This window comes from Schistocerca piceifrons, chromosome 2, assembly GCF_021461385.2.
Source record: "Schistocerca piceifrons isolate TAMUIC-IGC-003096 chromosome 2, iqSchPice1.1, whole genome shotgun sequence".
Classification (NCBI taxonomy): domain Eukaryota; kingdom Metazoa; phylum Arthropoda; class Insecta; order Orthoptera; family Acrididae; genus Schistocerca; species Schistocerca piceifrons.
In genome coordinates this window covers 804977007-805003724 of record NC_060139.1, presented here as the reverse complement: position 1 = coordinate 805003724, position 26718 = coordinate 804977007, and the positions used below count along the sequence as shown (strand labels likewise).

Below are 26718 nucleotides of genomic sequence, written 5' to 3'. Positions count from 1 at the left end.
TGTTTTATGATTGACTGATTTCTGTGGTATTGTGTATGTTCTGTGAGTTTTGCCACAATGGCTGAAACACCTAGAAGGCCCCAAGTGTTCACAAAGATGGAAGAAACCTTATTTTTAAAGTGTACTCGCTCTTCGAACATGGAGCAGATTCTGGCGAGGAGATCTGCGACGTTGCCACGATGTCCCGCAGCAAATTCCGCATTTTTTCCAACCGAAATTGGCCGAGGAAAAATTTTGTACTGGGATATCTTTTCACTGGAGGCCACAGTTTTCGAGTTAGTCAAGAAAAACGTACAAAAGTTTCCTTCAGACGCACCTCCACACGCACCCCTCACCGGTCAGGATTTCCGACTACGTAAACCATTCCCGATATTTGACCTTTTTTGGTCTCTATTGATTGGGCTATAACGTCACCAGCATAGACAGCTATATGTTTAACGTTACAAATGTAAACGTGCACGTGAGGGTAATGACAGAGAAATGACTTTTGCAAGCTTTGCACTAAAACTAATTAGAAAATCCTATTCAAACTTGACTCTTACAAGCATAATAGTTTCGTAGTCAGGAGGCCTGATGAATACAACGATGTAATTGTTATTTTATGCTGTTGAAATTCACAAAATTATTACGTAAAATTTACACAAACGTCGATTTCACAATTTGTTAAGGAAGACCAAAAAAGGTCGAATGTGAGAAATAATTCGTGCAGTCGCAAATTTTTGTACAATGGTAGGAGGGAGTGCCATGAACAATCAACTACAAATCCTGACCGGTGGGGCTGACTAGCGAAAACGTACCTCGGTAAAAGATTGAAGTACATTATATTTCCTACAAAAAAGGTCCTTTTCATTTACCTGTAGGGCTAATAGTTTGAACGTAGCAAGGGAGAGAATATAAAAATCTCGACCATGTTTTTTGAAGGCTAGATATAACGTCGCGGGTTGCATACAACGACAGTGGTAGGGGCAATAGAGTACCCTGTGTAATCAACTAATACGAGAACACACGGGAGAAACAAACATCAAAGAAGTCGACAGTTTACGTAAATAGATTTACAATGCTAGGCGTAAAATTCCGTTGCAATTACTTACTAGTATTCAGAATGTTCATGTTGGTCAGAACACATTAAGTGTGAAAACTACACGCGAGGCGGAGTTGTTAGTACATAATGATGTTGACAATCGTTGTAATATTGTGTGAAGCCGAAGATCTGGAGATACTTAGTTATTGTGACAAAATATATGTTGACAGAACTTTCGAGTATTCCATAAAGTTTGTCGTCAACTATTTACAATCCTTGGGCTTCTTAATGGACATTACGTTCTAGTTGGTAGGTACGTCTTTGTTGAACGATGGAAAGCATCTTATCAGCCTGTCTATTCAACAGTTATTGATAAATGTAAGAATCTATACCTGAAATTATCTCCCTCCAAAAAATTTTCAGACTTTGAAGGACGGTTTATGAAAGTTCGGAAGGGAAGTGCGTACTGCTGTAAGAATCCAAGGACATACATTTTATGTAACACAGAGCTAGTGGTGAAAGATACAAACAATGAGATTTGCTCACGACTATTATTCCAGGAATGAAATCAGAAAGTTTTTGTCCTATATATTTCGTTTGCCAGTTCTTGACTCTGATACGGCTGGTGGCTGTTTTTCTGAGGACTTAATGTCAGCGATGCATGTGTCGGAAAAACTACAATCGTTTTGCGATTACTACTTGATTCTTGTATAGAACGTAAAGCACTCTTTCGTTCATCCATGTGAGTAGAGGTCAGTTGCAGCAGACAGAGAAGCACAAATGCTTGGGAACATTTCCACGGCAAGTTCAATAGTCAGATCTACCCCTGCCGACCAGAAGTATTCATATTTCTTGAGCAAATTCAATTCGACACCAAAATTGTCCTAAAACGAAGAAAAAGGAACGAAGTTCTCTCGCTTTAAAATTCGTGATGTAGCGAACGGCGAAGTTTAAAACTGTAAAAACTCCAAGAACGCTATATGTGAAATTAGTTTCCTACATAATAGACCACTTCCATACAGTAGGAGGCGTGGATCCCGTACCTGCTCCTTCACTTACGTTGTTCGATGCGGTCGCGCAATTTCATCCATAAAAATGAAGATAGGGCCGAATGTAAGTCGCACATGGCGAAGGAGGCCGTGTCACAGTAACGGTGAGTGTACCGTGTTCAAAGATTTTGAGATCAGTATGCCCAGGCAACGTTATGCCTTCCCAGTCCATAACAAATGGACCACCAGAACGCTCATGTTTGACAACGTTTCTGGGTGCTTTAAGTGTTCCCACCCTTCGCCAGTCTTTCCTGAAGTAATTTAGCCACTAACTCCTCCCTCCTAACTCCGCAAATTGTCTCGTGGAGCGTTCCGGCCAAGCCTAGGGTAGTGGAAATAATCGAAGAATGATGGAGCATTTTATTAACTCTGTCTGTGTGTATGAGAATTCCGTACCAGTATCCCAGCAGCGTGTTTAAACCATTATTCAGCATGTGGCTGTCCAGTTGATTCGGATCCCTTGTCTCAGGTTATCTTCTGTCATGTCCTCTAGAAACAGAACCTATGTTTGCAGGACACTGCCTGGTAGGATGCGTAGCTTCCCCTCCTGGTCTCGGAGTCAGACAAGAAGATTGCAGGCGTTCCTTTTTTTAAATACCTCCAGGCACTATGTCGAGCGACAGAAGGAAAGATAGAGCTTACATGGTTCCAAAGAACGATATATCTTAACTTGAGTCGTTATCATAGTACACAAAGACAGCCTGATTATTACTTTAGTCTTCGATCCGTCGATTCACTCCGTTCTTTTGACTAACTGTAATTGAAGCGCTGTGACCTACAGCCTTTAATATCCATTCCGTCATTTTCCAGTCGGCTTTAGATGTCATTCGCAAGGATTTCAGCGTCTCTCCAGCTTATTCGGTGAAACCCAGAAAAGACTCGTGAATACGTGTAGTCTCATCCGCAAAATCTAATTCTAAGAATCTGACAACTTACGACATGTGTTCCAGATGTGTCTGATCAAGAATCGATTGCTCACCTCGTGAAAAAAAACATTATTTCAAATTATTTCCATGAGTAAGTCTATCCTGCTGCTCCAGAATGGACAAGGGGTCCGACTTGGAGGACAAAAGGCAACACATTCTGAATCCCGATTCTTTGGACAGAGATTACACCACACAGGTTTCCCTTGAACTACTGTTTGTTCATTGATCGTTTACTTGTTGACTAATATTGTCTGAATGAAGGACTTCCAACCATACTTCACGACTTCAGCCCTCAGTTGGTTTCTTTGAGAAACGTCTATAGTTCTATGTCATTCTGTGGCAAAACATCTGATATGAGATGCTTAAGTTTCCCAAGATTCTTGCCACTAGTTTATTCAGTCGTTTCAGCTGTTGGAAATTATTCACTTAGGAAGCCATAGTCTGCGGCGGCATTGTCCAAGGTCTTATTGGAATCTTCAGTCGAAGACTATTCACAAGAGGACTTAAAGAAATCCATTTTGCTGCAAGCTTCGCCTACAGGTTTTGATGTAGCATCATCTGGAAGCTTAGGCAGTTCAGCAGGTTTCACTAATGACGAATTACTTGTTCGGGTAATTCCCAAAAACGACTTGAGACATTTGCTGTAGTTGTCTGCTTGTTCTGTCCTTAATTTCCCCCTCTTCTGTCTTTCTGCTACACATTCCTCATGTTAAAGGCGATGCAAGGAAGGATATAAAATAAGTCATTGCAAAGTAACCACGTAAATCGCTACAGTATTCCAACCATATAACGACTGGCTCATTTCTTCAGTCATCAAAGAATAGGATCTGAAAACATTTCTGAAAGTTTGGGAATCACACTATCGCATACTGTCAGTTAATCACCTGATCACTGTCCGATGACTGCAGCGTATCCTGGCTAGGGGTCTGTTTTTATACAGTAATAATTCTTTAAATACGTATGCATTTATATGCCAAAATACTAAAATATGCAAGTGAAAAATGCACACCAGTTATTAGAGGGACTTACAGCTTAACGTTGACTCCGAACCTCGATGTTACTCGGAATTTTTCATATACGCAAAGCATTTCAAGAGGCGAATGTGAAGGAAAACTGAAGACCAACTGGGGATAGAACTCATAACATTTGAAATTATAAATGGCTCTGAGCACTATGGGACTTAACATCTATGGTCATCAGTCCCCTAGAACTTAGAACTACTTAAACCTAACTAACCTAAGGTCATCACACAACACCCAGCCATCACGAGGCAGAGAAAATCCCTGACCCCGCCGGGAATCGAACCCGAGAACCCGGGCATGGGAAGCGAGAAGGCTACCGCACGACCACGAGATGCGGGCATTTGGAATTATAGCCTGCCACTTTGTAAATGGGGGGGGGGGGGGAGGCAGGCTTCGTATGGATAGTGAAAGCAATTTGTTCTGGCTGTATCCGTCGTCTGTACCATCAGATTACAGTGACCTCGCCTGATAGTATTATGCTCCCTGGACCGAGGTGGCAGCAAGCTCCTTCACGTCTATCTGGGATTTCGACTGCTTATTAAAATTAGTTGATTAATTAAGGGCCGGCCGTTGTGGCCGAGCGGTTCTAGGCGCTACAGTCTGGAACCGCGCGACCGCTACGGTCGCAGGTTCGAATCCTGCCTCGGGCATGGATGTGTGTGATGTCCTTAGGTTAGCTATGTCTAAGTAGTTCTAAGTTCTAGGGGACTGATGACCTCAGAAGTTAAGTCCCATAGTGCTCAGAGCCATTTGAACCATTTTTTTGATTAATTAATGGAACAGGGGGACACTACAGACAGTAAAAGTCAGACAGCTCAAGTAAAACTGGATAGAACATTGAAAGCCCATAGAAATACGAGAGAAATGTAGGGCAGCCTTGTTACAGAAAAGTGTGGAAATTGCCAGTTCACAATTTTGGACTACACAGGCAATCGACAGGCTTGCTGTGGGACAAGCCAACAGTGCGTGAAAACACATAAAACACAAGGAAAAAACTGATATTTAGTCCAGTCATAAGAGCGAGTATTGATACAGTACATTAGAGAAGAATCTCCCTGTTTTGAATCACAAACGAAGGTAATGAGCGATGAGTAGACACTTGTTGCGGTCACGCAGACAACGTCAGTGGACCGTGGCGCCATTAAGTTAGTAGACTGTTTTGTCTGGCGCCACTAGCTCGAGGGTAGTACAAACTATCCCTCTTGCGGCGTATTGCCAATATTTATGAGGAAGAGTTCGTATCTGTGGGTTGTGTCCTCCGAAGGTCTTGCTTGCCGATATATATACGGGTCCGCTGGACCGAAAGGAGGAGGCACGGAGTTTGAGGATTGGCGGTAGCGTCGCGACACGAGGTGGTCACGAGGTCCGAGCGGCCGAAGCCACGAGCTATGCAGGGAGGGCCTGCGCACAGCGAAAATACTGTAGTGCATCACCGGGGTCAGCGCCGACGACAAACAGCAGGTCGACATCCCGTCGGTTGGTTGGCAGCATTCGTGTCGGACGACCGCTCGTGGCCTGGCTGCCCTCTTCTACCTGGCTTTCATCGGCACCACTCAGTAACCAAATGGTTCAAATGGCCCTGAACACTATGGGACTTAACATCTGAGGTCATCACTCCCATAGAACTTAGAACTACTTAAACCTAACTAACCTAAGGACATCACACACATCCATGCCCCAGGCAGGATTCGAACCTGCGACCGTAGCAGTCGCGCGGTTCCGGACTGAAGCGCCTAGAACAGCATGCCCACCGCGGCCAGCCCACTCAGTAACCTCCGCGACGCACCGAGGATCGATGAAACTGCTTGCTGGTAAAGGCGAGTAACATTCTATAGTCCTCGCGATGATTTGTGTCATTGTCTACCTGAGCTCCTAATTATTTTCTGGTTTGTACTCGCCCCTAGAGGTTTACTCGGTCGGCTCTTTCGTCGTAAATATAGGCCGTAGTATTGTACTAGACACTAGTTGTCGTTTTAAAATTTGTTCCGATATTACACTGCCTTTCTTTCTGGTTTATACCCGATCATTAATGTTCTAATGAATCGGCTGCTGGTCATAAATGCAGTCGGAACAATTGTACTAAGGCACAGGTTACCGTTAATCAAAAAGGGTCTTGTGGTTAGATTTAGATGTTAAACGGTTAAGTTCTTTGATTGTAATTGCATTAGTTATAATTTGAACAAACTGTTGTACTAAGCTGCGCGTTGCTGTCTTTGAAAGACCGGGCCATTATGGGTGTATTTTTAACTGGATCTTGTGGTTCCGTCGAGTGAGTTCTCTTGTAATAAGTGTTCACAAGTAATGTTTTAAAACGTTCCTTCAGAGCGGTCTCCATAATTGACAATCAGTTTAACTTTTAAAATATTAACAGCCAACTGTCACCAGGGCTTTACTTAGAGTAAAATTGTCAAAAGGGACGAGTTGGGATCCAGTCGCACCTTGGTTGCCGATTGATATTAAGAGGTTGCTTGCTTTGAAGTAAGCCTTACCATTGTCCTAATTGTTTCCTATTCTGTTTAATCTTTAAACATAGGTGCGTATCTTGACCCCGAACCTTTCGACATAAAGTTTCCAAATTAAAAATTACGTCATCTGTTTGAGAAATTGAAACACTCTTGCCACCAATATTGCTGTTACAGTTTTCATGTGTTGCGGAAGGGCATTTAATAAGATAGACTGTGTCCAGCGCGAAAGTAAACATCCCTGTTTCACCCGATAACGGGCGGGCTGCAGGTCCGGTCGCCTAGTAACTACTGTCATGTTGTTCTTGTTTCGATTTCTCTTGCAAAAGCTTATTCATTTTACAAATTTGTTAATTTTGTAAAGAAAAACAAAATTTACGTTTATATATTGTTAAGTAAACAGGTTGTGCTAAAAGAAAGTTATATTGGTGGGTCCTCCCTTCCACGTTTTCCTTAATTCCAGTAAATACCACGTCTGAGTCAGTGCGACAAAGATTAGAGCTCTAACACTGTAGATAGCTTGAAGGTAATTCTTCGCAGTGAAAATCGCGAATTTTCAACTTAATCATGGACGGATATCCTTCGAGCACGTTATAACAACTACCAAGTATTGCAGCGAACTGAGGCCGAGGGGGCGTCTCTCAGCAGTTTTGTAACTTCAGATCCTCGCAAACTGTGTGCCTCTTCCGAGAACAAATGGTCCCCTGCAACCAAATTAACTGGGGGCGGACATTCTGGTGGTAATCGGCCTTTCTGCCTACGGTCGAAGACCCAGAGACAGATGCACTCCGCAGTATTTGGATGATTAGTGGTGCCATGCCGGCATACAGGCCCCTAGGACCGTCACACTGAACGGAGAATGTGTTGAAAAATAGGGTTTTGTAGCGAAAAGAGTGGGGAATTATATTGTAAATTAGAATCCTGAATAAAACCAATCTGGTTTCAGGAAAAGATGTGATGCATTAGCTATCGAACGTCCCTGGTAGTATTGTTGAACTGTTGATCGCTGGATATCTTGGTACCTATTCCGTTAGAAAAAGAAAATAAAACCTTTACTCACAGCTCATAGATAGAGGTCGCCAGTTACAAATATTATGATAAATGTAAATGTCGTGTGACTAGGGCCTCATATCGGGTAGACCATTCGCCAGGTGCAAGCCTTTCGATTTGACGCCACTTGGGCGACTTGCGCGTCGATGGTGATGAGTAGGACTATACAACAACCAGTCCCTGAGCGGAGAAAATCTCCGACCCAGCCGGGAATCGAACCCGGGCCCTTAGGATTGACATTCTGTCGCGCTGACCACATTTTTTTTTTTTTTTTTTTTCGTTGTTGATCGTTGTGTTTGGTCGTTGCGGACGTCACAATGACATCCGTTCAAGTTCGTTTGTTGATCCTTCCACTCAGTTTTTTTACTACAGAGGCCAACCGGCTCTCTGACGAAACACGCTGAGCTACAGTGCCGGCATAAAGAAAGTAAACTTTTCAATCGAGGGAAGACTTGAACCAAGGACCTCTCGTTCCGCAGCTGCTCACGCTAACCACAGGACCACGGCGCTCCTACCACTCAGCTACCGGAGGCGGACACAAATATTATGATGATAAACCTGCGTTGAATTAAAGACCTTACTGGACCAACACAAAGAAAGAAGCTGTTAAAACATCAATTTTCTGTTTTGCGTTAGACTTGCACAAGTTTTAGAACGTCACCTGTTGGCGAGCAGTCGCGTTGTCTCGTGGAGGGCAGCCCCAAGCAGGTCCAGGGCGACGGGCGTGGGCTCCCTTGGAGGGCGGTCCAATCCGACGGCGCGACGGGCCTGCGAGAACGCCTCGTCCACTGCTGCCGCCGTTACACAACCCTTCCTGCGGCACAAACAGATGACAGCACTATGAAAATGTGTCCAGTCGACATCAGGTTGGTGTGACTACCTGTGCTACATAAAAGTACTGCCACATCCCTATCCGACTTTAGTCTTTTACCAAAACTGTTAACTCGCATCCTTCCACAATTAACTAGCCTAAAAGCCTTATCTGTCCTATCCTCGCCCTTTCCAACATACACTGAAACGCCAAAGAAACTGGTATAGTCATGCGAATTAGCAACATCTATATAAAACAACAAGGCTCTGGCACTTGTCAGATCGGTTACAGCTGTTACAATGGCAGATTATCAAGATTTAAGTGAGTTTGAAAGCGGTGTTACAGTCGGCACATGAGCGATGGGACACAGCATCTCTGAAGCAGCGATGAAGTGGAGATTTTCCCGTATGGGCATTTCAGAAGTGTACTGTGAATATCAGGAATCCGGCGAAACATCAAATCTCTGATATCGCTGCGGCCGGAAAAAAGATCCTGGAAGAACGGGACCGACGACGACCAAAGAGAATCGTTCACCGTGACGGAAATGCAACCCTACCACAAATTTCTGCAGTTTTCAATACTGGTCCATCAACAAGTGTCAGCGTGCGAACCATTCAACGAAACATCATCATTATGGGATTTCGGAGCTGAAGGCCCACTCGTGTACCATTGATGACTACAAGACACAAAGCTTTATTCTTCTCCTGGACCTGTCAACAACGACATTGGGCTGCTGATGACTGGAAATATGGTGCCTGGTCGTACGAGTCTCGTTTCAAATTGCATCGAGCATATGGACGTGTACAGGTATGGAATCAACCTCATGAATCCATGAACCGTGCATGTCAGCAGGAGACTGTTCAAGCTGGTGGAGGCTCTGTAATGGTGTGGGGCGTGTGCAGTTGGAGTGGTATGGGATCCCTTATACGTCTCTGACAGGTGACGCCTACGTAAGCATTCTGTCTGATCATCTGCATTCCGAAGGACTTGGGCAACTCCAGCAGGACAATGCGACACCCCACACGTCCAGAATTGCTACAGAGTGGCTCCAGGAGCACTCTTATGAATTCAAACACTTCCGCTGGCCACCAAACTCCCCAGACATAAATATTATCGAGCATATCTGGGATGCTTTGCAACGTACTGTTCAGAAGAGATCTCCGCCACCTCGTACTCTTACGGATTTATAGACAGTCCTACAGGATCCATGACGTCAGTTCCCTCCAGCAGTACTTCAGACATTAGTCGAGTCCATGCCATGTTGCGGCACTTCCGTGTGCTATGCATCCTGTAAATTCGATGATCATAGCCCAGTTATCTATCCCATCCTCTGCAATCCAGGGCTGCTGCCAGACCTACACTAATACCTCCCATTTTCCAGATACCTCCATATCCTGAAAGCTGACAGTTGTCTCCATTTATTTAACCACTCGAAAAAAATTTAACTATTTGTAACTCATATCAGCCGTTTTCCCCCTCAAGCCCTAGTGAAGCCTGTAATTTATGTGGCGACGACAGTTAACCTTCGCAAGCGCGACGGAAAACACTCATGAGTCTCAGAAGGAAACGATTAACTAGTACTACGAAAGGGATAAGTGAACCTGCAAAGATTATGAACTCTTATTATAATTGATATCGGCTTATAGGGAACTGTCCGTGCAATGTATATGTTTATGCAATTTATATGATCTGAAACAACTCTGAACCTTACTTAAATACAAAAACACTGACACTGAACGCAAAACGAGATTTTCTTTGACCATTGAGGAGTGCAGAACTGCAGCGCGTGCTGGCTGCGTTGCTGCATTTACTATTTGCCTAAAAATGCTGAAGGGCAATGGCCTAGCCGCAGTGGATATACCGGTTCCCGTGAGATCACCGAAGTTAAGCGCTGTCGGGCGTGGTCGGCACTTGGATGGGTGACCATCCAGGCCGCAGTGCGCTGTTGCAACTTTTTCGGGGTGCACTCAGCCTCGTGACGCCAATTGAGGGGCTACTCGACCTATAGTACCGACTCCGTTCAAAGAAACCCATCATAACGACCGGGAGAGCGATGTGCTGACCACACGTCCTTCCTATCTGCATCCTCAACTGAGGATGACACGGCGGTCGGATGGTCCCGATGGGCCACTTGTGGCCTGAAGACGGAGTGCTTTTTTTTTAAAAAAATGCTGAAAATCATGTAAAATACGATAACAATCGTGGTGTTGAGAAATATTGAAGATATTTGTGAGTGTTGGTGCAATTAAACAGGGTATAGAATCATAGTGTGGCCTGTGCAGACTATGAGTTTACTTAGGCACATGGTTGAGGGAAAAAAAACAAAGAAATATTCGAAAAAATAGGCACCAGATTTGTTATTGACTTGCTCTATTAGAAAACCACTCCTGTTACAGAATAAGGAGACATAGATTAAACCCATTAATCTACATAGAAATTCAAAAGTAATTACAAAAGAAATAGGGCACTTTATAACATACATGAAATGATGTTAAAGAATCAAACTGACTTCTTACAAAATGAGCGGGATGTTTCGTTTCTAGTGTGACCATGGATAGTAATAGAATGCCCGGATATTCCAGTCCACGGGGGCACACGACTGAAACCCCTCCAGAAGGAACTAAGTTCGTTTTCAATCAGAATGCAAAGTAAAAGTAAGAAATTTACTGTGCCTACCCGCGACATCACAAAAATAAGTTCGTCGCATATAAATGCTGCCGATTACTTTTGCATTGTGTTACTTAAGCCAATAGCATGTAGCGATTGCACGAACAGATTTACAGCAGTCTGAAATGAAATAGTAACTACCGACTGCTTTGTACGAGAGTTGTACAAGTCAGTACACCAATGATACCAGCGTGTCTACGTACATACCTCTTTCGATGAGACGGTATAACGTCATGTTAATGTATCAATGAAACGGGACAAGGCAGAAATCAGATGCATTTAAACCCTTTATATCCAACACGAAGGTAATTTCCTCTTTCCGATCCATAATTCCCACCAACTACAGGCCTACGTCCTTTTCTATGTCCTCCCCGTTGATCAAGGCTACAATACCTCTCCCAACCCTTTAAACCACCCTCGCTCCTTCCCACTCTGAGCCCTATGTACACACCTCACATCCCAGCCCAACATCACTCAGAAATAGTGACCCTTTCATCTGGATTGTCCGATATCCCGTCACCGTTCCACCCTGTCTTCCTTCCTACCCACGCATCATCTACTGGCAGCTGACCTAGATAGACTTTCCAGATAGGTCATTGTCATCGTCTCAGCACCAGTCATACCATCGTCATCTGTGTTTTACAGCAAAATATCAAAAGGAATCGTTTTTATTGTTTTTAAACCTATTACTTTAATCTTTTAACTGTCACAAAAACTAAATTTTAATACTATATGGCCGAAGGAAAATAATATGATCGCACATGCAGATTATATCCATCCACAACCATACAACAGGCTTGTCCGACCAAATCTTTCCTTTGCCAATGTGATCTGGGTCTCTGCAGCCCCAAAATTTTACCACTCCTTACAAGTGGGAAGAACATAATCATCACAAAAGAAACAAAAAACACATGCTAATCATTTCAAACACAAACTTCTGCGTCAGCTGTGAAGTCGACACGTACACAGACGACTCTGTCACTATAACCAAACAGGCTTCGCCACCACGCTAGCTTCATCCACTTTTAAACGAACAGAGCGAATGAACGAACGGCTCTTCCTGGTAGCAACTTCCTTACCATCGCACCTCAAGTTGTTGTACTCGTCTTGGCTGTTTTAGAAACAAGGTTTGTTGCAAATCTACGAAATGTGATAGCTTGTTCACTCGCTTTTGTATCGTGTGAAATATGTTCAGCAACAATCAACATCTTCGAAGTCAGCGAATGGTTTCACACACAAGTGAAATAGCGCAATCTCTTTCAAGTGTTCAGACTGGTACCGACTGAAAAGGAGCATTAAGTATGTCCAATGGTCGACTGAGGCGTCCAGGTAGAGGTGGCTTCATCTTGGCAAGCATCCTTTATGTGGAGCTGGTAATGGGCATGTCCGACATTATTAGAGACTCTGTTGGGCACCAACACCGTCATCTGGACGAAATGTGAAAGGTCTGGTAAATGCTGCCAATTTACGTAGATCTGAAAAGACAGACAGATTTCCGTGAACATCACCTCGGGACGGCCCCCTAGTGGTATTAAGGCGTCTTGACATGCCGGATGGACACCCAGCGCCTGCTTTTTCCTACAGGCTTGGAACATTTCCAAAATAAAAGCCAGGTGAAGAGAGCCGGCAAACAAGACCGGAGTTGGCCGGTACAAGGAATGCTTTTAAGAAAGAACTTTCCATATGATTTTACATGATAACCCTGTAATTCATACTTAATTGTGAGGTGGAGGGTGAATGCGTGTGCCCTTTAGCAGCAAAAGTTGTTACAAAGTAATTCAGTTGGCGAGACAGTTAATTCGAATTGGCCAATCAGATGTATGGACGAAGCGAATTTTGCAGGGAGAATGGGCTACTATGTGTTAGCTGTCATGTAAGACACATTGTTTCTAGCGACTAAACATCTGGTGAGAAGTCGTGTATGATATTGTTCATTGTCACAAGCGAAGACAGTCAGTGGGAATCACTGCTGTTATCACTCAATGAAATGAAATGATCGTATGGCATTGTTGGCCGGGAGGCCCCATGCGGGGGAGTTCGGCCGCCGTATTGCAAGTCCTTTTTAGATGACGCCACTTCGGCGACTTGCGAGTCAGTGATGATGAAATGATGATGGAGGACACACAACACCCAGTCATCTCGATGCAGAGAAAATCCCTGACCCCGCAGGGAATCGAAGCCGAGACCCCATGCGCGGAAAGCGATAACGCTACCGCAAGACCACGAGCTGCGGACACTCAATCAATGAAATGTGCAATAGCACTCCCATAAAAAATGCGCTTGATGATGTTCCTTTTGCGACCAAGTAATATCTTAAAAGCTAGGAGAATGACCGAGAGATAGTAATACAATGCGCATGCCAAAGTTGCTTTTGGATCGTAGTGTGTGATGAAACGACATTAACTGTTTCATTATTGTGCTTTTAAAGGGTAATTAAAAACAACTATCTGTGATCCATACAGATCTACACTGCCTGACAAAAAAATTAAGCACCCAGATGGTTGGACGTCAGTGTAACTTTATGCACTTACACACCATTGACGGGAATGTAAAAGATTAGAATGCAGTTTTCTGTGACAGGTAGAAGGGCTATCAGAGCGCATTAGTGTTGTTGTCTTGTGTTGGTACGAGAACTGGTGGGGTATATAAGGGCCATTGACAGCGATCACTGTGAAGGACGTGGAGATACTGCATACTCGTATGAGACAGCGTTATCAGCACCTGACAGAGTTTGAATGAGGCCTCACTGTGGCTCCCAATTTGGCCAGCTGGTTGAATCGTGTAATAACGCTTCACATCTGCGCCAGCGTCCGAGAAGAAGTAATGGACTCCCTGCAGCAGTGTGTGTCATTCTGCACTATTGGTTGGGTCCAACAGCAGTTGGGCTAGGCAATTACTGTCCCGTGCGTAGGCTGCCGTTAACATCACAACACAAACAGCTTTGTTTGGATTTGTGCTGTGACTGGGAAGCATGGAGACTGCCGATGAATGGCATCAGACTGTGCTCAGCGCAGTGTTTAATGTAACTGGCTAGTAAGCAGGAAATCACAGGCTCGAATCACGGTTTAGCGCACATTTTCAGTCGTCGCCACTGATTCCACATCAAGTGCCGATGCAGCTGACATCAGTAGTCCTTTTCATTTCCCCTTCCACTTTCAATTTGCATAACATCCAGATTTAGTTTTTCCCAAAAGACTCAAGGCGAATGCCAGCATAATTCCTATGGCCAAATTCCTTCTCCACCATTATGCTATCTGAGCTTGTGCTCTACCGCTAATGACCTCCCCATCGATGGAACATTAAACACTAATTTTCCTTCCTTTCCGCTAACTTAGTTACTAACTTGGAACTGCATTCTTTTGCACAAAGTTCCAACTATGGAAAACATAAAAGTGTACAATCCTTTTTATTACATACAGTTTCTCTTGCCTGTCGTCAGTAAAATAGCACAGATAACTTGATGATTTCCCTCTTAAACTGAGATCAGTATTAATTTTTTGAACCTCCTTCCGAACTACTTCGGCTGTTCCTGAACACAATTACTCTGCTTCATACCCTATCTAACACTGTCGAATTGTGAGCTTCACTTTACTCTAAAATTTCGCACTTGTCCGAACTTCACTCCAAAACTTCATGTTTAGCGACCTACAGGGTGCTTGTCCAAGAGTTCACATTGTGGTGAGTGACTGATTTATCCGATGTTAGGCGCCGTTTCATTTAGTGCTGGATGTAGTTAAGCTTCATATTTGACGTTAATTTCTGTCAATTACATAAATTAACTAGCCTTTTCCCCATGACATTACCGGCGTATACATTCGATACACTCCTCTCCCTCTCTGTGACCACATCTTCCTCTCTCTGTCAACCTCATTCTCCAACCTGTATTTGTCTATCTCTTCCTCCCCACTCTGCCTGCATATTCTCCTCTCAACCTCTTTGTACATTTCTTCCACTCCCTCTCTCTGACCATATGTTGCTCTCCCCTCTCTCTGACCATAATCTCCTCCATCTCTCTCTCTTTCCATCTCTGCCTACCCCTCTTCCTTCCCAACTCCCCACTACCACTCTATACATTCCAACTGCCTCATTCACCTCCCCCTTGTCCACTCCCTCTGTTCACTTCCTCCTCCCTCTCATTCTGTCCATCTCATCCTATCTCATGCTAACCCCATCCATATTCGTCGGATTGTATAGTGCCTGCAATAAATTTCAATAAAGCAGCTGATACTATTCCCACAACAAACCAGTCAGGCAGTGCAGGCTACACATCACGGGCTTGAAAATCATTCATTTTCCCCTGACATAGAGGTCACTGTACAACTAGGTCAGTGAAACAGTCCAATAACAATTCAACACAACATGCCTGTCATGCAGGGCAACCTACATGTCAGTGCCCAAAAAACTATTTCTTGCCCATGACATATAGGCTGCTCTACAAAGCAGTTTGATGTGGCAGGCCAATACCGTTCCCACACAAAACACATGTTGTGCAGTACAGCCTATATGCCAGGGACTGAAAAAAAGTGTTTTTGCTTGTATCTCTGCTCCTATCGAAGCTAGAAGGTTATAAAATCTACAGAGCTGATACTCATTAGGCCTGCTGTTTCTGTGCCAATTTTGGCTGATATCGATTCAGGGATTTGGGAGAAATCTTGGACATTTACACATACACATATACACACTGCTTTATAAATACAACAAATGACAAAATAATTGCACTTGCATGCAACATTTTTAATTAATGACAAATAAAAGAATAAAGTGCTCTAGCTACAAGAAAGTAAATATAGTACTTTATGTTGTTTTGTTTCCTCAGATACACTGTCTGGCAAAAAAGGTGAAACATCCATATGGGGTTAAGGAAACCAAATAAAACTACACTGATTGTGATGGTATGTGATCTTATTTCACTGATCACAAAATCAATTCAAGTTTACAAAAAACTCGGGAGTATAAACCCTCTTATCAGTGTCACAATGCATTCATTTTGGCCTGTATGCATGCACTCATTCGGTTTGGAAGGGTGTTACAAAGCTATTTATCCTATCCTGAGGCTATCTGGCCCACAACTATTGTCATTGCTCCTCAGTATACTGTAAACTGGCAGTGGGGCGGAGTTGACAGCGGAGCAGGTTCTACGCATGTTCTATCAGCGACAGATCTGTTGATCTTCTGGCCACAAGAGAACTTTAATATTACGCAAACAGTTGACAGATACACATGCCACATGTAGAGAGCACTGTCCTGTTGAAAAAACACACCACGCCGGGCAGTGTGGCCGTGCGGTTCTAGGCGCTTCAGTTTAGAACTGCATGACCGCTACGGTCGCAGGTTCGAATCCTGCCTCGGGCATGGATGTGTGTGATGTCCTTAGGTTAGTTAGGTTTAAGTAGTTCTAAGTTCTAGGGGACTGAGGACCTCAGATGTTGAGTTCCATAGTGCTCAGAGCCATTCGAAAAAACACACCACGATTATGTCAAATGAAAGGTAACACATGAGGATGCAGGAAGTCTGTGATGCACCACTGTGCCTTCAGAGTTTCTTCAACCACTACCAGCCGTGACTGGAAGTCATATCTGATGGCTCTCCACGCCATGATGCCAGGAGTAATGCCACTGTGCCTGTTCAAAACATTGGGAGAATTGCATCTCTAGCTGAGTCGCTGGCATACTTGCCAACAATGGTAGTCAGGGTTATCGCACAACCATGATTTATCGCTGAGCACAGTCTCATGCCATTCATCGGCAGTCTCCATTCTTCGCAGTCACAGCACCAATCCAAACAAAGCTGTTTGTGTTGTGATGTTAACGGCAGCCTACGCACGGGACAGTAATTGCCTAGCCCAACTGCTGGTAACACATGAGGATGCAGGAAGTCTGTGATGCACCACTGTGCCTTCAGAGTTTCTTCAACCACTGCCAGCCGTGACTGGAAGTCATATCTGATGGCTCTCCACCCCATGATGCCAGGAGTAATGCCACTGAATATAGAATCAGTGCGTAGTGGGAATGTCCGTGTTACTGATAAGTCGCATATATGTACAGTATTTAATAATCACTTTCTGAATATAGCAGGTGAACTAAATAGAAACCTAGTCCCAACAGGGAATCACATAGCGCTCTTAGAAAAAAGTGTTCAGAGACTGTTACCTGAAATGCTCCTCCATGATACTGACAAGAGGGAGATTGAGTTAATAATTAAATCACTAAAGACCAAGATCTCTCATGGATATGACGGGGTATCTAGCAGAATACTGAAGTATTGTTCCATGTATGTTAGCCCAGTACTTAGCCATATCTGTAACTTTTCCTTTAGGAGTGGTCGGTTTCCTGACCGATTAAAGTACTCGGTAGTGAAGCCACTTTATAAAAAGGGAGACAGGGATAATGTTGATAATTATAGACCTATTTCTATGCCATCGGTGTTTGCTAAAGTTATCGAGAGGGTTGTATATACAAGGTTACTGCAGCATTTAAATTCACATAATTTGCTGTCAAATGTACAGTTTTGTTTTAGAAATGGCTTAACAACTGAAAATGCTATAGTCTCTTTTCTCTGTGAGGTTTTGGACGGATTAAATAAAAGGTTGCGAACGTTAGGTGTTTTCTTTGATTTAATGAAGGCTTTTGACCACAAAATATTACTGCAAGAGTTGGAACATTATGGAGTAAGGGGAGTGGCTTACAACTGGTTTGCCTCTTACTTTAAGAACAGAAAGCAGAAGGTAAATCTCCGCAATATTGAGAGTGGTAATGATGTTCAGTCCCAATGGGGCACTGTTAAATGGGACGTTCCCCAAGGATCGGTGCTGGGGCCACTGCTGTTTCTTATTTATATAAATGATATGCCTTCTAGTATTACAGGTGATTCAAAAATATTTCTGTTTGCTGATGACACCAGCTTGGTAGTGAAGGATCTTGTGTGTAATATTGAAACATTATCAAATAATGTAGTTCATGAAATAAGTTCGTGGCTTGTGGAAAATAATTTGATGCTAAATCACAGTAAGACTCAGTTTTTACAGTTTCTAACCCACAATTCAACAAGAACTGATATTTTAATCAGACAGAATGGGCATGTTATAAGCGAGACGGAACAGTTCAAGTTCCTAGGCGTACAGATAGATAGTAAACTGTTGTGGAAAGCCCATGTTCAGGATCTTGTTCAGAAACTAAACGCCGCTTTATTTACCATTAGAACAGTATCTGAAATAAGTGACATTTCAACACGAAAAGTAGTCTACTTCACCTATTTTCATACGCTTATGTCATATGGTATTATTTTTTGGGGTAATTCTTCTGATTCAAAAAGGGTATTTTTGGCTCAAAAACGGGCTGTTCAAGCTATGTGTGGTGTAAGTTCGAAAACCTCTTGTCGACCCCTATTCAATAGCCTGGGAATTTTGACATTGCCCTCACAGTACATATTTTCTTTAATGTCGTTTGTTGTTAGCAATATTAGCTTATTCTCAAGAGTTAGCAGCTTTCACTCAGTTAATACTAGGCAGAAATTAAATCTGCATGTGGAATGCACTTCCTTGACTCTTGTGCAGAAAGGAGTGCAGTATTCTGCTGCATCCATTTTCAATAAGCTACCACAAGAACTCAAAAATCTTAGTAGTTGCCCAAACGCTTTTAAGTCTAAACTGAAGAGTTTCCTCATGGCTCACTCCTTCTATTTTGTCGAGGAGCTCCTGGAAGAGCTAAGAAATTAAGCAAATTCCAGTGTTACATTCTTGATTTTCTTTATTTAAACTAACGACGTGTCAGCTGAATATGTTTCTTATATTTCATTTTATCTGTTTCTACAATCGTATTATAATTTCATGTATTGACTCGTTCCATGACCATGGAGACTTCTCCTTAATGTGGTCCCACGGAACAATAAATAAATAAATAAATAAATAAACTAATTCGGCATGCCTCTCGGCCGCCCCACATTTCCACCTAGTGCCACCTATCCGCAGTCCCGTCCATGTTCTCCATGCTCCATGGACACATTTTCACTCATCGCCGATAATTCCAGATAAAGTACCGATGCAGCTGGCATCAATAATTCCTTCTCTTTCCTTTCGTTTCTCCCCTGCACCTTCAAATTTATATAAAACATACCACAACTGCCTATTCTGCACGGTATCTGTTCTTTCTAACATGTCCTAAAGAACAAACACCGCTCATTCATATAAATCTGGCTGGCCAGACGGAGATTTGATGCCACTCCTTTCAGATGCAAATCCAGTGCCTTAGCCATCGTTTTAGCTTGCACAGTAAGTAGATTGGAATTAAAATAGAAGACTTTTGACCTGTCTGTCCATTACCTATTATTATGAAAATCGTCCAGAAAACATATTTTGGGAGAAGTGTTAGAGTTCTATATCACTGTCCATGTCGAGTTTCTTAGACCCCCACACGATTCCATACAATACATTTACAGCGCAATGAAGGACGTCCTACAGGTGCTACACGTGAAGAATAAACAAGTAATAAACTTTTGTAATTTCGAAATAGTGCCGGTGTAGTGAAAGTACAGTCACTATCTTCTGTCCTCAAATTAACGTCTTGTTTAAGATGATGTCCACTTTGCTTTTCCATATCTTCATCCGATGACTTCTCGTTAAGGTTTCATACAATAACTGTGGACATGTCGCACTATTAAAAAAACAGTAAAAACTTTAATTCCATATTATTCGAATATTGTTACACTAGGTACTTGCAGTAGAATTATTAGTTATAATTAAATTTATTGTAATGTATATGTGTTGCATTGGTCTGACTTTTTCTGCTGTGTCAGTTCAATTTTCGCCATTGGTGGCATTGTAAGTATGAATACCCTGTTAAAGGTGCTATATTCTGCAGGTAGAGCTGCTGTGTGGGAAGCCATATGTTTACCGTTAGTTGATTTATGTAAATTTCAAAGTCAGGAACAGAACGTATTATAGCCAAGCTGCATTTAGTGCGAGGAAGCGAAAAAAAAGGGTGTATGCGTGTTTATTACGTAGTAGTTCAGTGGCTGCGGGTCAGATGACCGCAAAAGTGAAAGTGGACCACAAGGGGACGAGTGGTTTGTTATTCCGAGAGAAAGAATCCACCACACTGTGAGACAAGAAAGCCAGTATTTGGGTTTTAATGAACGAATGCTGCTTATTCTCCGCGTATAGTTGGTAGCGTAACTCAGACCTACGCCGGTAATAAATACATACAGAAAGAACCGACGACGGAGGATAGAAATCGTTGTTAGAGCGATACTGACGATGGTGGTGAGCTCTAAAATGTGTGGAAACCGTGACGTCTTACTGGCTTTCTTTCTAGTAACAGTAAACAAGAAGCAACAAATGAAACTGTCGTAAGAAATGACAGTGACAAGATGCACTGCAAATCGTTGCAAGTTGTCCATGTCACAATGCCAGAATCGAGAAACGGTAGTTTGAGGAATTAACGTTGATGTTTTGGCCACGATATTCGCCTGTTCTGAACACGAAGGAACATATTTTGGATTCTGTGGGACACCAACGCTGAGCTCTCAAATGTATGGGATTTGTGTGATGTGTGCATCGACATTCGGTTCCACGTACCTCCGGAGATCTATCAAGAACTTGTAGAAACCATGCCACACAGAATCACTGATATGCTGTTGGTCATAATATTTTGGCTCATCGGTTTAAGTTGCATTGCCGGACGTATTTGAATTGCCGAGTTCACCACTGCGAGTCCAGGGTATCACGTGCCACTTCGCACGGTGTGTGTGTGATCCTAACCAGCGGTAATTTATCGAACTCACTTATCACAAAAACCGGGGTCATGCAAATTGCCCACGCAGATATAGATGCAGATCTGATCAGGTGAAAGAACTGGCCACGAGATGGAACCCCCTCCTTTTATCAAGGACTTTTAGCGTGGGGATTCGTAATGACTGACTTATCTCATACGCCATTGGCTTTTTAACTTTCTACTTAATCGTTTCTATACTAGGATTCCTGATCTCAAATTGTTATATTTTCCCTTCTCTATCACCCTTAATACCTGTATTAGCACCACGGAAATATCCTGTTGTTGTCGTTAGTGCATCCACTAAAGACCCCATGATCGTATATACTGCTGCTACATACTATATGTGCTGTGGCGACTTGCAGAGGTGCAGTATCCTTATAAATCGCTGTAGGATTGATGTCTTTTAATGGGAGAAATGTACTAGCAGCAAGATATGGCGACTGATTAATATATTTCGCAACTTTAGATCATTGATGGTATCGCTTCCAGACAATACAAAACGCCTCAAAGGATACATTTCCCTTACAAAACTCATCTGCAGCTAGGAAAATGCCGACAGAGAGGCATCTGCAGCTGTGGTGACCATCCTAGGAAATCACGTTGTCTTCACCGGTTCTTGGCTTCAAAATGTGCATCATATTTCTTATCCGAGCTTTCTAAGAGACAGAATGCTTTGAGATCTAAGACCATTCCATAGCTTGACTATAACTACCACAACTTTCAAGACAGAAGAAACACTGAGCCATTGATTATACTAGGCCCAACGATAGTTTTATTGCTGCAACCTAAGGGGAAAGAGAGACTCACAGTGGTGTCGAAAAAGTGCGTATGCCACTCATTTGGTCTATCTTCGAGGTGGGTCATCTTTTCTCGACACAGTGTGAGCCAGACTACAACTCTGTCCAGCACATTCTAAATGTACCAGAAAGTGGTCAGTCTCAATAGAGGTGAGGTCTGTAGTGGAGAGACACAGAACTGAAAGAGGGACTCTAAAGGAGATTCCTAATTACCCATATTATTCTCAGCAGTCTTAGAGAAAATAAATCCTTGAGCTGGGAAAACAAAGAGGAAATATGTGGTAATAGACCATACCTGAGACAATCAGTACAGCGTCGTCCGAAAAATGAAAGCGGTTCAGATACGATCCATTAACACATTTTCGTTCTTTATTTTCCCAGTCGAAGGATTTGCTTCCTCTGGGACTACTCAGAACAATTTTGGTGATGTAGAATCTCTTCGTCTGGCTCCTCTATCAATTCTGTATTCCTCACATTCCTGATCAACTCTAATGGAAGCTGTAACCTTGTTTTTCAAGGACTTTTAAAAAATTGTTTTCAAACTGACTCAAAAGCTTTCTTGCAATCTGCGAATTCCAGTCTAAGTGTTAACGCAAACTCGTTGCCTGCTACTATGATGACTATTGGATTACCGTCATTTGCTGGCTCTTTCCCTTACTTTGCATCTTGAATGTCTTCGTACATATTATGTGACACGTTTCGGAACGTTACTATTTTCATCAGTAACTATTTGTATTTCCGATTTATCTCTTGAATCACAGAAACATTTAAGGAAATTTTTGTCCGTTGTTGCCAGTGTGTCTTCCGTGACTGTAATACTTTCGTAAACAACAACCGCCTCCAGTCACAATTGCGATTTTATTTAAATTTAAAGAAATGTTGTTATTAACAGCAATAACATTCAATTAAGGTATATTTCTTTTATATCTAGTTGTGATTACGATCTGTACGTATGGCATATTAACTTTCCTGAACATGGCAATAACCTCCTGACGCAGGAATAAGCACACGTAGGAAACGTGACGCACAACAGAATCTCTTAATAGATATTGAGGATACAAAAATTGTTCGTCTGACTCTGAGCAGAGATTAGAAGATTAGAACGTCATTATGAAAGACAAACCGTAAAGTGCCAGTCCTTGGGAATGAAACACCATGCAAACGGTTGCAACGTGATAGAGTGCGAAGAGTATTTTTGAACAAAAGAACAGATCAACGCGTAACTGTTGCTATTCTAGACGTGTGTCGTCTTTGGAAGCACGCGGATGGCTTGATTAGAGAGTGCCTCATACGTTCTCCTAACAGCGTTACACCACAATGGGAGTGGCTGGTGAACGAAGCCAAGCTTTGGTACTCACCGTCCAGTGGCATCAGGCGGCAGCAACAGCAGGCACTCTGGTCCAGCGACAGCCCAGTTCAGCAGACACGCGGTCATCAGCACTATGGACCTACAACACAACACGAAGGCAGCTTTAGTGGGAGTTGCCTTTTCAGGTGCAGTGCTGGAGCGATGAGCTGTGTCACGGACACTATCCACATAGTTACGCACTCATACATCTTATCTGATAGAGTTTGTACACAAGGTGACCCAAGTCTTTAGAGTCAAATTTGTGCAACAGAGTATTCTGAAATAAAGAAGTACTGAATGAATATGTGGTTTTCATTTACATAAACTACTTACACCTTAAGCCAGCAACTTAGGCTCTTAGCAGTTGTATAAAGTGCTGAACGAAACTTTCAGTTCGTACATCACAATGGAGCATAAAATTTTCGCCGGCTCTCTCAAATATCTTCATTTAACCTCTATCAACGAGTCTTTCTTCAGTATCTACTAGGAAACATTCATTGGGATAGCAGACTAGATGGGTAAGGTGTCACTACCAGTCCCAGAATACACTGGTGGGTCAAAACATTACGACCACTGCAAGCGAGGTTGAATGCTGTCTGGTGGTGTCATAAGCAAGTTACGCATTAAGGAAAGCACGTGGTGCCGCAGAAATAACTCCAGAATCTTAAACTTAAATAACACTACAATGCAAAATGACATTCACAAATTGAATTCGCAGTCTGAAAGAGTAGTGTTTGCCATTTACATCGCACGCACACATACACACTACGTTTTTAAAATGATATCATCCAAATAACGACCGTCCTACCACATACACATACACACTTGGTTTGATATCATGACGAACGTCCTTTTCTAGTCATGTCTTGTGGTATTGTCTCTGTTTTATGACGGACAGCAGCGTTCAGGTCTAGTATTGTTCGTCGCTTACGACGGAAGAGGCACGCTTTTAAGGTATCCCCAGAGAAATAATTCACAAGGTGCGAGACCGGGGGAATGGGCTGGTCATGGAACATCAACCTGTAAGGAGATCAGACGCACTGAAAACATTTATCTAAGAAGGCCCTTCGATGCCCTGCTTATGTGTACGCAATGTTGGAAACACTCAGCAAGTTTCCCCAGGTCACTGAGTGTCGGCTGCAGGAAGTTGCGTAGTTCCTTTTCCTATCACAGTTGTGTCGCCCTCTTCTAAAAGGTATCGTCCTACAGTTTCGAAATCAGCAACAGCGCACCAAACAGTAACCCGTTCGCTGTGGAGAGAGTCCTCGAGGATTTATCAAGGATTGCTTGCAGACCAGTACCGAAAATTTTGTTTATTAACCTAGTCTGACTAAGTAGTAGACTGATGTCGGTTGCAGCACTTTCCATCATTGGTTCACAACATGCTTTGTGCTTGGCCCAACCATATTCACTGAGTTTCTGCGCACTCACCATTTGTACAGATGGAATTTCATCTCCGTCTGTAAAATTTTCCTTAGAGTGCAGACTGAGAAACCACAGCAATTGCTTACGTACAGACCAAACGTTGAGAAGATAACTCAAAGCCATGTTTCTCTACATGGATGTTCTTTGGTGTTCAGACTCTGAGGCCTACCAAAAGATGGGTTCATTTTAACATTCAAACCCGTTCTTCTCAAATTACTGTCCCACAACAGAATGTTTACCTATTTGGAACTTTCGCAAGTCGACCTAGCTTAAAATGTTTACGAAATAAACGCTCTGTTGTAGTACCAAAGTCAGCATTTCTGAAGGAGTCTCTGTCACGAAACCTCGATGTTCACTCCACACCATGCCAACCACTGATTGCTCCTGACGAGGCAGCACAAGTGTTCTCCAATGCCTCCCTTCTTGTAGCTGTGGTGACACAATGTATGTGACGTAAATTGCAAACAGTACTATTTTAAACTGTGTATTAAATTTGAGACTGTCATTTCGCGTTCAGGAATTGTTTCAGCCGCCCCCTGCACGTAAATGAAGAGGAGATGAGTGGGTAATCATTCTGATGATGATCGGACTGAAAATGGGGAAATCCACTGACATTAACGCCTTTGACAAAGAGCAGGGTGCTACGGCCCAGTGACTGGGAATGAGCATCTAGGAAATAGCGAAAATGGTCGCTTGTTTGTGTGCTACTGTTGTGAGCATCTATGGACAATGGCTGAAGGATGGTGTAGGTTGAAGGACAAGTTGATAACATACCTTAACACCAAATCTGGAGGGTTGGCTGCTCTGTAAAAAGGATAGGAGGCGATTCCTGATATATCTGACGACAGAGTACAATGCAGGTTGTGGCGTTTATATCGCATTGTAAGTTATGATTTTATGTCCGTACAGTATTTCATTCATTACAGTAGCTGTACGTGCTGGTAGAAAGACAGGTTACCCACTCCACTACTCCACTAATAACTTATGGTTAAGACATCTGGACCCAGAGTGTGGGAAGACTCTGACTGTAGGAGAATTTATCCCTGAGCGACAGCAGACTGAAGGAAAACGCACTTACCAAAATTGGCGGCAAGATGCCTAACTCTCAGCAGTAATATTTAATGCATGATTTTGTAGAAAACCAATCTAGCCATCCTAATACCTTTATACACTCTGATTCTTTGTGGCTGCATTTTCATTTATTAAAGATTAACTTGGATAAGATAACAAATGAATTTGATTACTATATGAACATCTGCAGAGATGGATGAGCCTTAAGTAAATACACTCTTCCGGGCAGATAGGGAAAGGTTAGCATTAGTCATCAATTAGCATCTTTGATGTGAACACTTATCACTCAGTCTAGCTCAGTGAACAGCAGTGTAAGCATGTAATCCGTGATCAGATGGACATTCATGTTACTGTAAGTGAAAGTCATATAAACAATGACTAGCTAAGGGCAAATTTGATATGATATTAAAAGTTTCGGAAGAAGAGACAATAACGTTATGTTTTATATTTATAGTGCTAGATACTATAATTAGACGTCACAGTCATTACTTTGGTTAAGGAATTTCAATTGGCTTTCACGTAGCATTGATTTTGTCACATCACCAGATACAAATATTTCGTTATTTCACTTGGACAAACAATTTCATAGAGTAAGGACTTGGAATATTATTGTAGTGACATAGTAGCAATCCCAAGAGCTACAATGATTTGCACTGTTAAAAATAGCAAGGTTAGAAACCGTGACTTATGGAAAAGAATTTCGTGTGTCAATGAGACAGCTTCAGAAGTTATGAGTTAAGGAGGCCTATTTCCAAACAGTCGCTGAACCACCGAGTACAGACAGATAGGATTTACTTTTGTGGTTTATCCAAGATAGCCCTCTGTATTCATAAAAGTGTCAACTATAAGTCATAGCATTTTTAGATACAGAAATGTATCAAGGCAGACGGTTCCCTATTCCGATCTTTTTCAACAGACGAGGCAGCGAGAACCACTACATCGTGCACACACAAGTGTTTTGGAGCACATCGTTCAGCACACAACGTTGAACGTGTCGTTCCCAAGAGACGACCCCTTCATGTTCCCTTGTTGACTCATCGACATCGTCTCTTACGATTGTAGTGGCCGTGAGAATATCGAATGGACCAATGGAAACCTGTTGCTTGATCAGATAAATCACGTTTCGTGTTACAGCAGATCGATGAATGGTTGTTGCTATTCACTACTGTTTAAAGGAATTCAACACAGTAAACTTCAGCGCACACATTTATTCACAGCATCCATTTATAGTTACAGTTGTACGAGGTGCATTCAAGTTCTAAGGCCTCCGATTTTTTTTCTCCGGACTGGAAAGAGATAGAA

At 42.7% G+C, this 26718-nt stretch overlaps 1 protein-coding gene across 1 annotated transcript in view; it reads right to left on the bottom strand.

Annotated features, from left to right (window-relative positions):
- LOC124775874 (peroxidase-like) overlaps window positions 1–26718 on the bottom strand; it is a 152158-nt gene that overhangs the window by 112454 nt on the left and 12986 nt on the right. The window contains exons 2-3 of the mRNA XM_047250707.1: window positions 22931–23020; window positions 8192–8344 (exon numbers count right to left, since the gene is read on the bottom strand). Of these exons, the coding sequence (XP_047106663.1) occupies window positions 8192–8344; window positions 22931–23020 (243 nt within the window). The remainder of the gene's footprint in view (window positions 1–8191; window positions 8345–22930; window positions 23021–26718) is intronic.